General features: G+C 38.9%; 1 protein-coding gene across 3 annotated transcripts in view; it reads left to right on the plus strand.

Moving 5' to 3' along the window:
- SCAPER (S-phase cyclin A associated protein in the ER) overlaps positions 1-15,281 on the plus strand; it is a 243,491-nt gene that overhangs the window by 104,558 nt on the left and 123,652 nt on the right. For all 3 annotated transcript variants that reach the window (XM_064157319.1, XM_064157318.1, XM_064157320.1), the window contains 2 exons: positions 2,774-2,965; positions 14,273-14,373. In XM_064157319.1, the coding sequence (XP_064013389.1) occupies positions 2,774-2,965; positions 14,273-14,373 (293 nt within the window). The remainder of the gene's footprint in view (positions 1-2,773; positions 2,966-14,272; positions 14,374-15,281) is intronic.

A 15,281-nucleotide genomic window follows, 5' to 3' on the forward strand; every position in this document is an offset into this window, starting at 1 on the left:
TTCCAGTATCTGAAGGAAGCCTGCAGGAAAGCTGATGAGGGACTTTTTAGGGTATCAGGTGGTGATAGAACTAGGGGGAATGGAGCAAAACTAGAAGTAGGTAGACTCAGATTGGATGTTAGGAACAAGTTCTTCACCATGAGAGTGGTGAGACACTGGAGCAGGTTGCTCAGAGAGGTGTTGGAAGCCCCAGCCCTGGAGGTCTTTAAGGCTAGGCTGGATGTGTTTCCAGGCAGCCTGATTTAGTGTGAGGTGTCCTTGCCTGCGGCAGAGGGGTTTGAACTGAATGATTCTTGAGGTCCTTTCCAGCCCTGACAATTCTGTGATTCTAAGAAGGAAGGTGTATTTGCATCTTTGGTAAGTAGTCATGTTATTTTACCATTTAGTTTAACAGCTGCTGGCCTTGTGTTCCTTCTCTGTGTACTACTATGTTTCAACCACTGTGTATCCTGATTTTCTTGTTCTGTGATGGAGGAGTTCCGTTGATGTATTTGGGACTGCTATAAGGCTTTACCCTCATAATCTCTTGGGTGTAAGAGTAATGTGCTACATAATTTGGATTCTGTCTATTTTAGTCACTTGAAAGTATGTAAATAATGGTGTTTTTAGGAGAATTCTTCACTGCTTTGTGTGGGATTCTTATACTAAAATTATATAATGCAGAAAAAGTGCATTCCTAGGGGATACAGTTAAGGTTTGAAATTGTCTGCTGAGGGTCTGTGTGTCTTCTTGGCACGTCAGTTTGTCACTCTGTGCTTTCAGACAATGACTACTGCTTTAACTGATGGCTTTTTTTGTTACTTTGAGCCTTCAGTTTTAATTTTCCTTTACATATAAATAGGCCACTAATCTCCAGAAAATAAATTTACAAGAACTCTTTCTTACAATCTTGTCAACCTCTTTGGGTTTCTGTTCTATGTATTTCATCATAAATAAATTGTTTCAGCTCTTCTTTGAAAGTGCTTTCATTGATATGTCCATCCAAAACCATGTTGCAGTTATCTGTAGTCTTAAAATTACTTTTCTCAAAGAATTCTCTTTCTTCCTGCTTAAGTTTGAGGCCATGACCTACCCAGGTCTGGACAACAGAAGTGACTCTTACTCCTTTTGGAGAGTAAGAATGAAAATAGTGCACACCTAAACCATTAAACTCACCTTTTGGCACAAAGAGATAATATTCCCCAGCTTTTTGCTTAAGGGATAAAAAGGCTTGAGTCCTCATCAATTGTTATGCTGCTTACAGTGTTTTTAGTTACTGATTAATACACTGATTATGAACTCTGCATACTGACTTGTGCAGTGTTGCTTTTGATTGTTCTAATTCAGTCACCAAAAGCAGAGTTAGAATGGAATTTTGCAATGTTGTCTACAAGAGTACTCTAGTAAGAACTGATTTTCTGTGGCTGCAAGGGACCAGCGCATCAAAACTCTTGTTCAGGGTGCTACCTTTAATGAAAAAAAACCTCAAAATGAGACTATTGTAGCATGTACCACAAAACAGCATTGGTGGGCATCACTTTGAGTCTAGTGGAAGTGCTTATCCACCTGGCTGCTATGGAAGGCAGAAGCTTACAGAAGTCTGGCACAGTGGCAGGATTTTTCAGTTTGTGCTTTGGTTTGATTTTTTTCTTTGTTTATTTGTGATTGTTGGTGGGGTTTATTTTGTTGTGGGAGAGAATTTCAAGTTTAATAAGGACAGTGCCATAAGGCCAAGTGTTGATTTGGCATTTTCAGCCAAATAGCCATGCTTCAGAGTCCTTTGATCTGGTGTGCAGATGAGAGACAGTTTATCTCTGACAAGGAGACATCTCCCCATGAGTGACTAAGCTGAATGCGCAAGGTCAACAGGTACATAAACCTGAGGAGGCATAACAGTACTTCTAAGTAGGTACATCCTGATTCCTGTCTGTGCCAGCATTTGTGAAGGCAGTTTGGATGTTCTCCTTTTGCTTCCATCACATTTAGCACATTGGCAGCCCTCTGCATCTGTGCAGCAAAAGCAGCACTAGATCACTCTGGACACTAACACGGAAAATCAAAACAGGTTTGTTGCCGACAAAGCTGTCAAATTGAGATTTAAAACAGCATGAGGACACCTTGAGACTTGGTGTTAAGTATGAGAAACTTGATCCACTGGCATAGCACTTACATTGAGTTGAATTGAACTTACACTGTTAACCATATGGTGAGTGGAAGCCTTAGTAAAAGTGAAGTGTGAAAGCTTCCACTTGTAACTAATGCACTGCTTGCTGGCATCTCCTCTGCAGCACAGCCATAACACATTGATCCACAGGGCTTGCCACATCAGCATTTCACTGACAGGAATGCTCTTACTGGAATGAGGAGTTTAAAAAAGTTGAAGTCCTGTGTGATGCCTTGGTAATAGGATTTAAGTGTGACGGAATATTGCTGGAATTATTATTAGTAGAATGTTATTTTCATCTCAAGATGATGCAGAACAAGCAATACAGGATATGGAGTTAGAAATGTAACCATGCCACGGGCCAAGTGGCAGAATATCTTGTACTGTTGTGCTGTGTGAATGTTGGGTTATAAATACCAAAGAAACAGAATCTAATTCTATATAGCTACTGCCTATGTGTAAGATAATAAAGCATGCTTTGAAAATTTTGTGGGAAGATGTGGTCTTCTTCACTGAAAAGTTTCTCACTGACCCCTATGTTTGAATACGCTGGAAAAATGTGTGTTGCACAGCAAACCTAACCCACTGACTGCACTTCTCCCTTGTTTTCCACTGTGTCCTTTTTTTCAGAGTGCTACCATAGATTGTAAGCTAACAGCAGCAGCAGATAAAACCTTTGATAAAAGCCCAACAAAAACAAGACAGCCTCGAAAAGTTGATTTGCGAGCTCGTTACTGGGCGTTTCTTTTTGACAACCTCAGGCGGGCAGTGGATGAAATCTATGTGACGTGTGAATCGGATCAGAGCGTTGTGGAATGCAAGGTGAGTCTTAGCTCTTCTTTGCCTGTTGTCACATGGCTCTTGAGCCAAGCGAGGGCTTGGAGCTTCAGAAACATGTTACTTAGTGATTGCTATCTAGTGAAGGCTTGTAAATAGGAAAACTGATGGTGTGTTCCTTCAGATTTAGGAAGATGCATTGATCTTAGGCAGTGACTCATTTTTGAAGTGTATAAAACTTGTGGTGATGTACATAATGTTATTAGATATCATTTTGTCAATGAAATCAGTTTTTGCTCATTGAGTTCTGATTTTTGTTGTTTTTCCCTATAATGCTTTTTACTGTAGGTGGCACTGTTGTGGTTCAGCCTGTTTCACATTTGCTTGCGTCTTGTGAAGTGGCTTGATAGAGCATTGCTCCCTTTTTGCAGTGAGAGTTACCACTCTTCTGATTCTCTCTGTGGTGTTTAGGAAGTGACTGGTGGTCAAACATAAACAGTGTCTGATTGGGATGCCACTATAAGGCCTGCTTCCTAATTTCAAGTAACTTGTGTTTCTAATAGCTTGTGCATCTGTTTTACATTTCATGACGGTTTTGTAGTAGAAAGATCGTTGTCATTTCATAAGAAACACTCAATCTTTAGAAATCAAATTCGTCACAAGCACTAAGAGAACCCAGAAGAAGCATTGAAGATAGGACTTTGTTTTCATATTTAACATGCTGAACACTCAACACATTCTGGAAATGATTATCTAATCACTGTAAAAAAAATGACATATATCAATTCAAGTAAACTTTTTTGTTATCACATGCATCTAGTTCTGTGCTGTAATCAGACACGGCCAAATGGACTTTGAGATTAGCATACAAATACATTTCATTGAAAGCAGGTTTGAACACTGAACAGTAGCTGGAGGCTTCCAAATCACTGGTTGCTCTAACAGAATCTAACATTTTGTTTCTGAACTGTCTTCCTGCTCAGGAAACTTCTCCAGAGAATTTTCATGTTTAAGAGAATCAGTCAGCCTTGCATTGTAATTAGATCAGCAGTTTTTTGTGCCTGGAAGAACAGAAGCATATTTGTATGATTATCACATATTTTAAGGGGGAGTAGATACCATTCAGTGTTTTAATCGTGCTACTTGATCTGTTCACAGGTCGGGGGTGTACATAGTCTAAATGGGAAGTCTGCATTTTGATAGAGGCCTGACAGTGGTGTTGTGGCAGCTATGAGCTGCCACAACAAGCTCCTGGCAAAGCTCGTGGCTTCAACAGATTCACTCTGATATGGGTCAAGAACTGACTGGAGGACCAGGCCTAGAGAGTGGTGGTGAATGGTGCCACATCCAGTTGACAGCCAGTCACTAGTGGTGTCCCCCAGGGATCAGTGATGGGCCCAATCCTCTTCAATATCTCTGTTGATGATCTAGACCAGGGGATTGAGTCCAGCATCAGTAAGTTTGCAGATGGCACCAAGCTAGGAGCAGGTGTCGATCTGTTGGAGGGTAGGAGAGCCATGCAGAAGGACCTTGACAGGCTCTTCCAACCTGGTTGATTCTATGATTCTGTGTGTATCAGGTTACTTGTTTGCAAAACAAAGGTAGAAACAACCACAAATGGATGAACAGAGGAGTCCGATGCTGCATATGGTAATACTTACATAACATTCATGTTGCTTTTACCTCCTAAAGATCTTTCTTTCTCCCTGCAAAAAGTTGCCAGTCGGCTCTGTTGATTTGCATTACTTCTTTTGAGGAGTTATTGTTGACAGACACAGTCTAGTTTGTATCAGAGGTGAAGTTGTCAGCGTGTACTAATTACTTACAGCAAATATAGTAACTGCTCTCCTGTGAAGTGAATGCTTTACAGAATTTGTAGTAGATATGCATATGCTTTTTTTTGGTGCTACATACATAGGCTTCAGTTAGGGAGTTATCACACCAGTCATTATCATGGAGGTGTATTGTCATTTTGGAGGGAATATTGGTGACAACAAGCAACCAGATCCTTGTGGAAACTCTGAGTCTTCTTCACCTCTGCTGTCCTCCGTCAGCTGAAATGCATTGTCTAAGTGCAGCTTTCATGTTGTGAAATACACATAAAGTGTTTACTGTGGTACTTCAGCCTTTTAGGAGGTCATACATTTAAATTGTGATCTAGTCTCAGAGGTCAGCTGGCAAACACTATTTATTAAGAAGCACTCATGTGACATTGTTAGGGGAATTCATGTAGCTTAGTTGAAGGGCTGTGTCCTGCAAATAAGTTAACTCAGTCTTTAGTTTGATCATGACAATTTAGTCATGTGTCACTCAGTTCATCATCATCGTTTGTTTATTGCTCTGCTTTTGTTAGTTTTATATACGTCGCTGTCATGTTACTCCCCAAGCACCAAGTTTCATACATGGTATTGACTATTTTGTTCATACCATGGCAGATCTTGCAAGATCTCTGGTTGTGCCTCTTCTTGCTACTTGAAAATGTTAAAGCAGTGGAGTCTAGATTTCCTGTTTTGAGTCAGCTTGGCTGTCTGCTGTTGAAGGAAGGATGGCTCTAGCAAGGTTCTGCATGTTATTCCAGTGGTAGCTTCAACTGCTCGAATGTGCAAGGAGAAGGATGCAAAGCAACTTTATGCCTCTGAATAAGGGATATGTGAATAATGGTGTCATGTGAGGCATCATTTGAATTCTGTGTGGTTCACTGAGATATCTTCCTAACTCTGCTCTCCTATCAGTAATGCACATATGACATGGCAAATGTGTTAAGCTTCCTTGCCAGGAAAATCATGTCTACAATGTGTATAATCCTGTTCTTGGGCTTTTAGACTTAGGCAGGTTTAATGCATTCATACTGTGGCTCCTGTCTGTCCATCTATAGCCATAATTTTCTGTCATCTTTGCCATAAATTTTAGTATCAGTGGACCAATTTAAATTAATTTAGCCATGAAAGTAGGTAAGTGGCTTAGGGGAAGACTGTTGAGGTTCACATGGCAGAAAAAAACCCTGCCACACAGTATTAGGCAGCAGGGATTCAGAGGGAGAACGAAATAATGTGAATGCTCCTACTGAGGGAATAGGGAGTGTGTATGTGGTTGGGTTTTGTTTTCTTGAATTTTCCATTATGTTTTTAATAAGAATTATTTGAAATGCATGTCATTATGTTATTTATGGCATCACAGAAGGAGGGCATGGGAAAACAAGCTTCACCAGATCCACAGTTTGCCTGGAGAAGATGAGGCTCAGTGGTGACCTCATTGTCATCTACAACTGCCTAAAGGGGGGCTGTAGCCAGTCATTCTCCCAGGCAACCAGCAACAGAACAAGGGGGGACAGTCTCAAGTTGTGCTGGGGGAGGTCTAGGCTGCATGTTAGGAGGAAGTTCTTGACAGAGAGAGTGATTGGCATTGGAATGGGCTGCCCAGGGAAGTGGTGGCGTCACCATCCCTGGAGGTGTTCAAGAAAAGACTGGATGGGACACTTAGTGCCATGGTCTATTTGACTGGCTAGGGCTGGGTGCTAGGTTGGACTGGATCGTCCTGGAGGTCTCTTCCAACTTGGTTGATTCTATGATTCTATGATACTTAGGCTTTTTTAGCTTGGGAGTTTGTTGTGGGATTTTTTTTAGGATGAAAATCCCATTTATTATAAACTTTTACTAAAGCTCATCCTAAAAGTGATAGTGGATTAGCTTCATTTAGAATTCATTTTTGTGAACTTTTTGTACTACCTGGAAAAGTATCTAGCAGTTACAATGTTGTAAGAGATGCCAGCAGAGGCATCAGCCCAGCTGAAAATGGATTCCTGTACTTCTGCTATGCCTAAAGAACTGAGAGACTTTGGTAAATGAGAATTCCATATTGCCATATTTACTTCTCAGACTCCCTGGACAGAATATCTTGTTAGCTTGTTTCATGAAGTACAATTTTTATTTTACTCCTGGACATATGTGGGAACAGTATTAGGAATGAAAATGGTTAAACTGTTCCCTTCCTTTGCTTTTTATAAATGGGGTTTTGAAAAATCCTATCTGTGAAGATAAAATTGTGCTGTAAAAAACTCAACTTCCTTAAGTTCAGCTTTTGAAGTGGCATCTCCTCAAACTTATGTCTTAGTCAAATGAGCATGTGCTATTCTATTTAAACATTTCAGTTGTGTAATTACCAACTTAAAAGAAGAGCCTTGTAAAAATACAACAATTCTGGAATTTGAGACCTTTAACCTGGTAGAAAACTGAGGGATTGTTTGGTTTATTTATTTATTTTATTTTGCACCTTTTCCCTCTTGTGTTCTTACAAGTTGGTATAGATTTATTGATTACCTTGTCACTGAAGATAATGTTTGATGCTCCCAAATCAGAAAGGGCTCTAGCGGCTGGTTGTGGTTGAAACTGCAGACGAATGGGTTGTGGTAAGGATACAAACAGTGGAAGTCTGTGTAAGGGGATCGGTGGTTGTGTATATTTTTCTCTCAGCTTTGGGCACTGCTGGAATTGGAATTTTGCTATTGGCTTGAAATTGGGGACTTTTGGTTCGTGTCTATAGATACACAGACATTATTTGATGCTTTGTATATAAAGATGTAAAGAAGGTGCTTAAATGAATTCTGAAACAAAGAGGTTTGCTCAAGTTGAAGCATCACCTTAAGCGCATCAAGTGGTTTATGCAGTAGTGAGAGGCAGAGATTAGGTGTATGCTAATAGATCTGGCTGTAACCTTCAACATTTCAAAATGCTGATTGTATGGATATTCTATACATCAGCTAGTTTTCTATGTGCCTAATGTGTATATGAATATTTTATAACCTAGCATTTTCTATATTTGGGTGGTGAGCTTAGGCAGAAAAGTGATAGTTGTGCCCTTAAATCTCTTCCTGTATGCTAAAAGGAATTAAGCCCAAAATTATTTGTAAATGGAGGAAAGGCAGATTCTGTAGCCAGTTTTGGCCAATGGAATTTTGGTTAGTGCAGTGATGGAACATGGCTGCTGCTGCTGTTTTGTGATCTTCTTCGGGTGTCTCAGCAACTGAGTTTATTTATGTTTATATTTAAAAAGAGAACACAGCACACCACACACACAATACTCCTACTGATAGAGTTTAAGAAACTGAAGCCAGCAGCTAAAGATACTAAGAAGCTCAAAACATTAATTTAATTACTAGGGTTTATTCCTTCTAGAATGAATTCATCGCTTCAGCTGTTTTTTTGTTGTTTTTCCTTGTCAAAAAAGTTGAATTCTTTTGTAAAAAAATAGCTCTATATTATTTTTAAATTGCTGTTCAGTTGCTGCTTGTGCAAACTTTGGCTTTTCCACCTAGCATTACTTACTGGTATATGTCTATAAGGTTTTGGCCAAGGTAGTTTTTCTACTAGATTCTAAAGCTTAAAGACACATACTTAAATCAGTCCAACTTCAGTATAGTTCAGCGAAAAGTTTCATTCTGCTTGAGATGGAAAATGCAGCAGCAAAGTTCTATTGTTCTGATCCCCATAGGCAGCATAAGACACTCTAAAGAGGTGGGTAAAGCCTTTCCCTGAAAGATTTGTCGAGTGATGCTATTATGCAAAAGAAGCAGCTGAAACAACTTCAGTTAGGATTTTCCAATCAGGGTGCTATCTGAGGGAGCTGGAATTGATTGAAGGCCTCCCAGAAGGAGAGAGGCACTTACCTCATTATCATCTCTTGCTGAGAACGTCTTGTGAGGGCTGCTTTTGGTTCCTGGGTATGCTAATTTTAGTGATTCAAATCTTTGCGTGCAGACCCATGGTCAGCCAGACTGACTGTGGGCCTTTAAAGCAAGCCAGAAAATAAAACTGTTTCTAAACGTGTTGGACTTGAAGGTAGCAACCCCAGATTTCCCTGACTTCAGTGAATAATCCACTATAATAGCCAAGTTGATCCCAATGGGATTTTGATCCTATTTCTGCTGATAAGGGCCAATTCAATTCTGTCAGTTCTACTTTTTTTTGGAGGATAGGTTTTGATTTTATTTTTTTTCTCCCACTGAGAAGTTTTCAAACTTATGTTTTACAAATGGGAAAAGTACCTGGTTACAGGGTTTCTTACTGAAGGTGTTTGGGCAGAGGTGATTCCTTGTATGTGAATGGCACTTCTTTTCTTGTGGCGCTACCAACCCTAGGAAGTACCTATTTCTTCAACACAGGCCTTTAAAGTGTTCTGTTTAGGCACAGTATTCTTGTTCTAGTGGTCTAAATTCCTCTGGGTGAAAAAAATCTTGACTTTTGAAACAAAGTAAAAAAGCCTAAAACAACCCAAACTGCAAAATCTGCAGTTTTGAATTAGGGCTTATGCAATTTTTAAAGCTTTTTACACCTAAATTCTTTCAATTGCTTATTATTTCCCCATTGAAAATTTGGCATATCTCTTTGTTTAGTTCACCATCTAGATAGTAGTTTTCCTGCCTCTCCATCTTTTGCATCATATATGTGTGTATGCACATATATATACACACACACACACTTTTTAAAAACATTGTTTTGTGTGATTAAGGCCCTGTCCATGCCCCCATATCTCTGCATTCACTCTTATGAAGAAAATGTACTTTGGTAATGGTTATGCTTCTCAGGAGTATATCCTTGACAGAGAGTGCATTATGGCTGTCATCTGATGGGTGAAAGAAGCTGAAGACAGGTAGTGTGCATTGAACACACTCATCTCAGAGGTTCCTGCAGCTTTACTGTCTCAAGTTTGCTGCTTGGCATGAATGAAAACATTAAAAAGGGGACACCAGTAGGGAGAATTTCAGTTACTGGGAAATCACCCTGTTTTTCTCCTCTGTTTTAGTCTTGAACATTATCTGCCATGTATGGAGGTTGGTATCATGAGAGTCCTTTGGCTAGAGGTTCTGCTTCCTTTCATCTTTACCTAACTCTCTAAGAACTGCTTTGGCAATCATCTAACCCCAGATCCCACTTTCAGGGTTTGGAATAGCTCTAAGTAGAAGACTACAAGGAATTTCTGGAAGCAATTTTCGTGTCAAATTGCCTAAACACCTGGTTAACCTTGGAAATACATATTTAAAGAAAGAAAGAAGGAACATAGATTACCTCCTAAGAATGTGCTCCAGTATAAGAAAACAGAATTTCTTTGGGTAAATACATAATGTAAAATATTCAGTATAGATAATGAACCAGTATAAAGTATGCATAGTTTGTAAATAAAGGCACCCATTTGTTGCCTTGAGAATAAGCTAGAGTGACAGATGTGGTGACTTAGTTAATTTCTCTGAGGTGCAGTGTACTTTTGTGGACCTTAGTAACCTCAAAATCCTGCAATCTTCCATACTTCCCTTGTGCCAACTCCTTGTTTGGAAATGGGAGAATAAATGGAGAAGGTGACATTTCAAAGCCACTGTGGGATTTTCAAGCAAAGTGAACTTTCTGTTTTTAAGGATTATAAAAGGCCTCTCTAGGACCCAAGTCAAATTTGCTCTGATTCAGGAATATAAGATTTTTCTGATGTAGCTACTCTCTTTAGTAGAGATATTTGTGGATTGCAGGGTAGTTAATGTGGTCACCCAACTGAAGAGATGAGAAGTACAGCTGAAACACACAGAAACCAAAGTGATGACTGAAAGCTGGAGAAAAGAAGGAAAAGCACAAAAAGAGCTTTTTGACATGCAAGACTATTGATCAGAGAATTGAATAGAGGAAGAGAAAGAAACAGGAGCCATATTGTGCATGTTTTTAGCTTTATGTCGCTGGTTTTCCTTGAAGTGTTGTTTTCTAACAGCATTGCTTTCGTTTTGAGTTTGAATTGGCTTTGTAGAAATCGTGTGGGATGGATATGACCTTGAAAAATAATGGGATTTAAAATTGTTTTGACTCTAGCGCAGCCGTAGTCTACCCCATAAAGGTTCCTTTTTGTCAGCACCTTCTCAAGTGGTACAAGTTTCCACTGCTTCAGCACCACAGGGTATATCTGCTACACTGAGTAGCGTAGGTGAGCTGGCGAGCTGTATTGATGGCCAGGACCCCAGAGCCCTGCACACCAGTATTGTGTGTCAGTAGGACAAAGGGATGGCGCCAACCGGCCTGCTCTATGCGCCAGCATCTAGAATTAATTACAAACCAATCGAATCCGTTGCAGCCAATTGGTAAACTAATTGGTAATTTTAGCTCTACATCTATATGTAGTTATCTGGATGCCTGTAGCAGCGCTCTCAGAGCCACTTTTGTTCTGCTTCATCCTGCTTGACAAAATGGCCCTCCTAGCTTTAGGGAAAAAGATGTGCATCAGTGAATATGGGGCCGCTTCAGCTGCTTGTCTTGTTTGTATTCCCTTGTTCGTAAAACATGACTCGGGTTACAGCTGCATGGTTCTGCTCTGATCAGTTCTGATAATGTGTAGCTAGACATTCCTTAAAATAGGTTAAGCCATTTATTGTATATTTCTTCCTGTGCCAACTAACTTCAGAAATATAACTCAGATATTTTTTTTGAGGGGGAATATCTCAGTGGCAGACTTGAAAAGTAAATGATTCAGAATTGAATTTTCCTTTCTATGCTCTTATTGTTAGTAAGAGTCAGCACAACTTAGTGTGGGCTAACCTAAATGGACATGAATTGAATTAGAAAACTGAAATTTTATTAGTGAAACTGAAAACAGAACTGGCTGAAGTGCTTGACTTGTTCGTTTCTTCTAGCAGGCTTTACTTAAGAATTATTTTAGGGCTGTAAACCAACGGCTTTGTAAGAAATATTTTTGTTAGTTTGTGGGGGTTTTTTGGGGTGTTTCAAAACAAAGAGCAACTTTGACATCAGCAGTGGTATTCTCCTTGATTTCCCTTGCGTTTGACGTCCTTGTGACTTCTCCCTTCTAAGAACTGGTAGATCTGTCAGATCTACCAGTTTAAAGGGTATTTCTGTGGAAGCTGAAGCTGACTTTCATACTTGAATTAGTATTAAATAAAATTGAAAATAATCCATGTAGTTTTATATAGAGAAGCAGTTTGCATACCTCTAGGGGTCCTATTTTTAGGACAATTAAAAGTAAGGAAATGATGTTACCAGGCTCTGCATTAGTTACCTGTGCTGCAGCAGCGTTTTTACTGCTTCCAGTGTTAGAAGTTAAAATTTAGAGTTATATCCTAGAACCAATACATTATAATTTGTAAGTCTTCTAAAATATTTCTAAGTAGTTTCTTAGAGTTATATCCTAGAACCAATACATTTTAATTTGTAGGTCTTCCTAAAATATCTCTAGGTAGTTACTTAGAGTTATATCCTAGAACCAATACATTTTAATTTGTAGGTCTTCCTAAAATATCTCTAGGTAGTTACTTAGAGTTATATCCTAGAACCAATACATTTAAATTTGTAAGTCTTCCTAAAATATCTCTAAGTAGTAAGCATTTGTAATAATTACTTGCTTTAAGTAAGGAATTTGCAAAACAGCAACACTTTTTTGTTAGTGGTTTCCCTTATACTGTAAGATTCTGTCTACATTTTAAACTCTGCATAGGAAGCTGATGTAAGTTTTTCAACTCCATTTATGGGATGTTTTCAGCATGTTGTCAGTATATAATGCAGTATATGTTTTTCTTGTCTTTGGAAGAGGAGTAGTTATGAAAGTTTCTATTTCTGATTACCGTGATCTTAGGCTCTGTCTGCTTTACAAATGCATTCTTTGCTTCAGTGGGTGATAACCAGAGAAGGTACCTTATGCCTGTTGGCTGTGATGGTTAGCGTGGGTTGTTGTTTTACTTTACATGTGGAATATAAGTGGTTTCCTCCTGCATGGAGGAAAATTGCTCCTTTCTCTGTGAGTGACAGTAGGTAACTATTATTTGCTAGGTTTTGCTCTGCCTTGCTGTGAAAAAATGGCATCATTGTCTGAGTAAAGATAGCAGGATCCAGCTTCCCTGTGTTGTTTCTGTGTGTAATGTGACCTTACAGTTCTTGCTACACTTGTGCATTTGACCATGCTGGGAACCAGTAGTTGAAGTCAGTATTTTCTCAAAGGTAGTAATATTTTTATCAGAAATAAGTCTTGTAGTTCCTTACTGTTCAAACACTGGCATTTTACCTACAAATTTCATCCTCATAGTGTGAAGTCAAGTTCATTTTGCATGTGATTTTGTAACAGTTGATTTTATTTGTTGGAGACCAGTCATCAGTTTTTAACATTCTACCTACTTAATCAAGGCTTCTGCAACATTTTGAATAGAACTCCAGCACACTCATGTAATTTCTGGCACTGTATGTTTAATCCTACCCAAGAATTATGGAATGGACTAGACTGCTCTTAAGAGCCCTCACAGTGGCATTGCTTTGTGATAATGTTTGAATCTTTAAAGCCTTAAACTGTGCTCCTGTCTAGTCAGTGATTAATTAATCTAAAACCATTGGAGTTCTTAGGTGACTCCATGTAGATCCAAAGTAATTTTTAAAATAGTAAAGAATTATTTGCTTTGCAATGATCCAGAAGCATGATATTGGTATTGAAGCTGTAAAGTCTGAGCACGTGCATCATTTCCCACTTGAGGGTGTACTAGTCAGAGAAGAGAAGGTAAACTTTTCATTTTGTAGTTTATCTTGTTTATTTCTCAGTGAATTTATTTCAGACTTGATGGTTTTAGAAACCCAAGTATAATGCTGTGGTCCTTCACTTTTTACCTCTCAAAATATCACCCTGAGAATCTTTTTTTTCACTGAAGTCTGCTTTATTAGTGCAAGAGTGCTGATAATCTCACGTGCCAGTGGAATCTCTGTCATTGATCTGGACACATAGGAGCAGGTATCATGTGAGAGTTCTGCATGCTTGCCAAGTCCAGAGGAGGAAGATGCAATTCAATGAACTTCAGAGCCATAAGAATGTGGCTGTTTTTTCTGATGCAGGGATCCCAGAATTCTCCAGAAGGGATTCCCTCTCTCTGCTGCAGCTGCCTTTTGTGTCTTGGTCTAGATTTACTTCACAAACAGATTAATCATGACATTTGAGTCTGTCACAGCTCTACCGCTTTTTACAGACAGTTTGCTTATTTGATTAAGTACTTTGAGCATATTTTGAAAGATAATTCTCACAAATCCTAAAGCAGTGATACTTGTGTATGTTAGTAAAAATCTGACAAGAAAATAATTTCTATTTTGTCTTTAGACATTGCTCCCAGAGATCTTGGAAAATGTGCATGGGTTTTGGTAGGGTAAATATTTCAGTGTTTGTTCACATAGTAATCTTAATTGTCTGGGCTTCTTTGCTTTCAGGGGTTTTCTTGGGTTTATGTTTTTTTATGAGAGCATTGCAGACTAGTAAATTTCCTGCTTTATTTTCAGTTCCTTTATTGGAGTGAGAGGATTGTTTTTTAATACAAAAGCTGATATCTTGGTTGCTTTTCAGGAAGTCCTGATGATGCTCGATAACTATGTAAGGGACTTCAAAGCACTGATTGACTGGATACAGCTACAGGAGAAGCTAGAAAAAGCTGATGCTCAAAGCAGGTAATTAGATTTCATTCAAATACTGTCTCATAATGAACTTTGTTTTGTAACAGAGATTCAGCAAAGAGGAACAACTCTTTGATTTGCTCTGGGTCATCAGGAAGGAAATTTGCCTTTTGGATAGAACTGGTGTGAGGATGTAGAGGGAATGTCATCCTTCCAGGCAGAATTATCATGTAACAGCCATGTGGAAGATACTGCAGTGATGGGAAGTGTAGTATCAGAGAGGGAAAACTGAGTACATAATTCAGTTCATGCCTTGTTGCTGAAGTTTCAGATTTGAGAGGTAAATGGGAAGTAATGTTTTGCTGGTATATTTTGTGCCTGTAGAGGATGGGAGACTTGTAGCATGTGTGCAGCGACACTCTAGTACTTCCATTTGCCTTTGTTAGGTAGCGAGTTGGATCATGGATGTGCCTAAAAAATAGCTTAAACTTGACAGAGTGGATTTATTAGGTGATTATAGGTTGTTGATTCTGTTAGTAGTGCTGGAACCAGTTAAGATATAATTTAGGTAAGTGCTTTTCTGATTCTATTCACCAGCACTGGGTTCTAGAAGTTTGATTTTGTTTTCATTGTCAGTTGTGTTTTTCACATAATCAGAAAGCTTCAAGAGCAAGAATCAGACGAAAATACCCTCAGCTTCAAAGAGATGCATAGTGAAACTGCTACCCTGGATTTTCTCTCAAACTGTCTATTTGGAGAAGAACATTTTATGTTAGTGACAGTTAACTTAAATCAGCCTGTTCAATTGTCTTTGCAAGTAGCCATCAGTAAATGTTACTGCTGACAAAGTTTGGTATGCCAGTACTATAACAGATCGAGAGGATGGTGATGTATTTGGTTAGCTCTGAAGTTTGTTATGTATTGGAGATATTTTATACCTATATTGCATTGAGTGCTCTTTT

Source organism: Pogoniulus pusillus, chromosome 17 (genome assembly GCF_015220805.1).
Source record: "Pogoniulus pusillus isolate bPogPus1 chromosome 17, bPogPus1.pri, whole genome shotgun sequence".
Lineage (NCBI taxonomy): Eukaryota > Metazoa > Chordata > Aves > Piciformes > Lybiidae > Pogoniulus > Pogoniulus pusillus.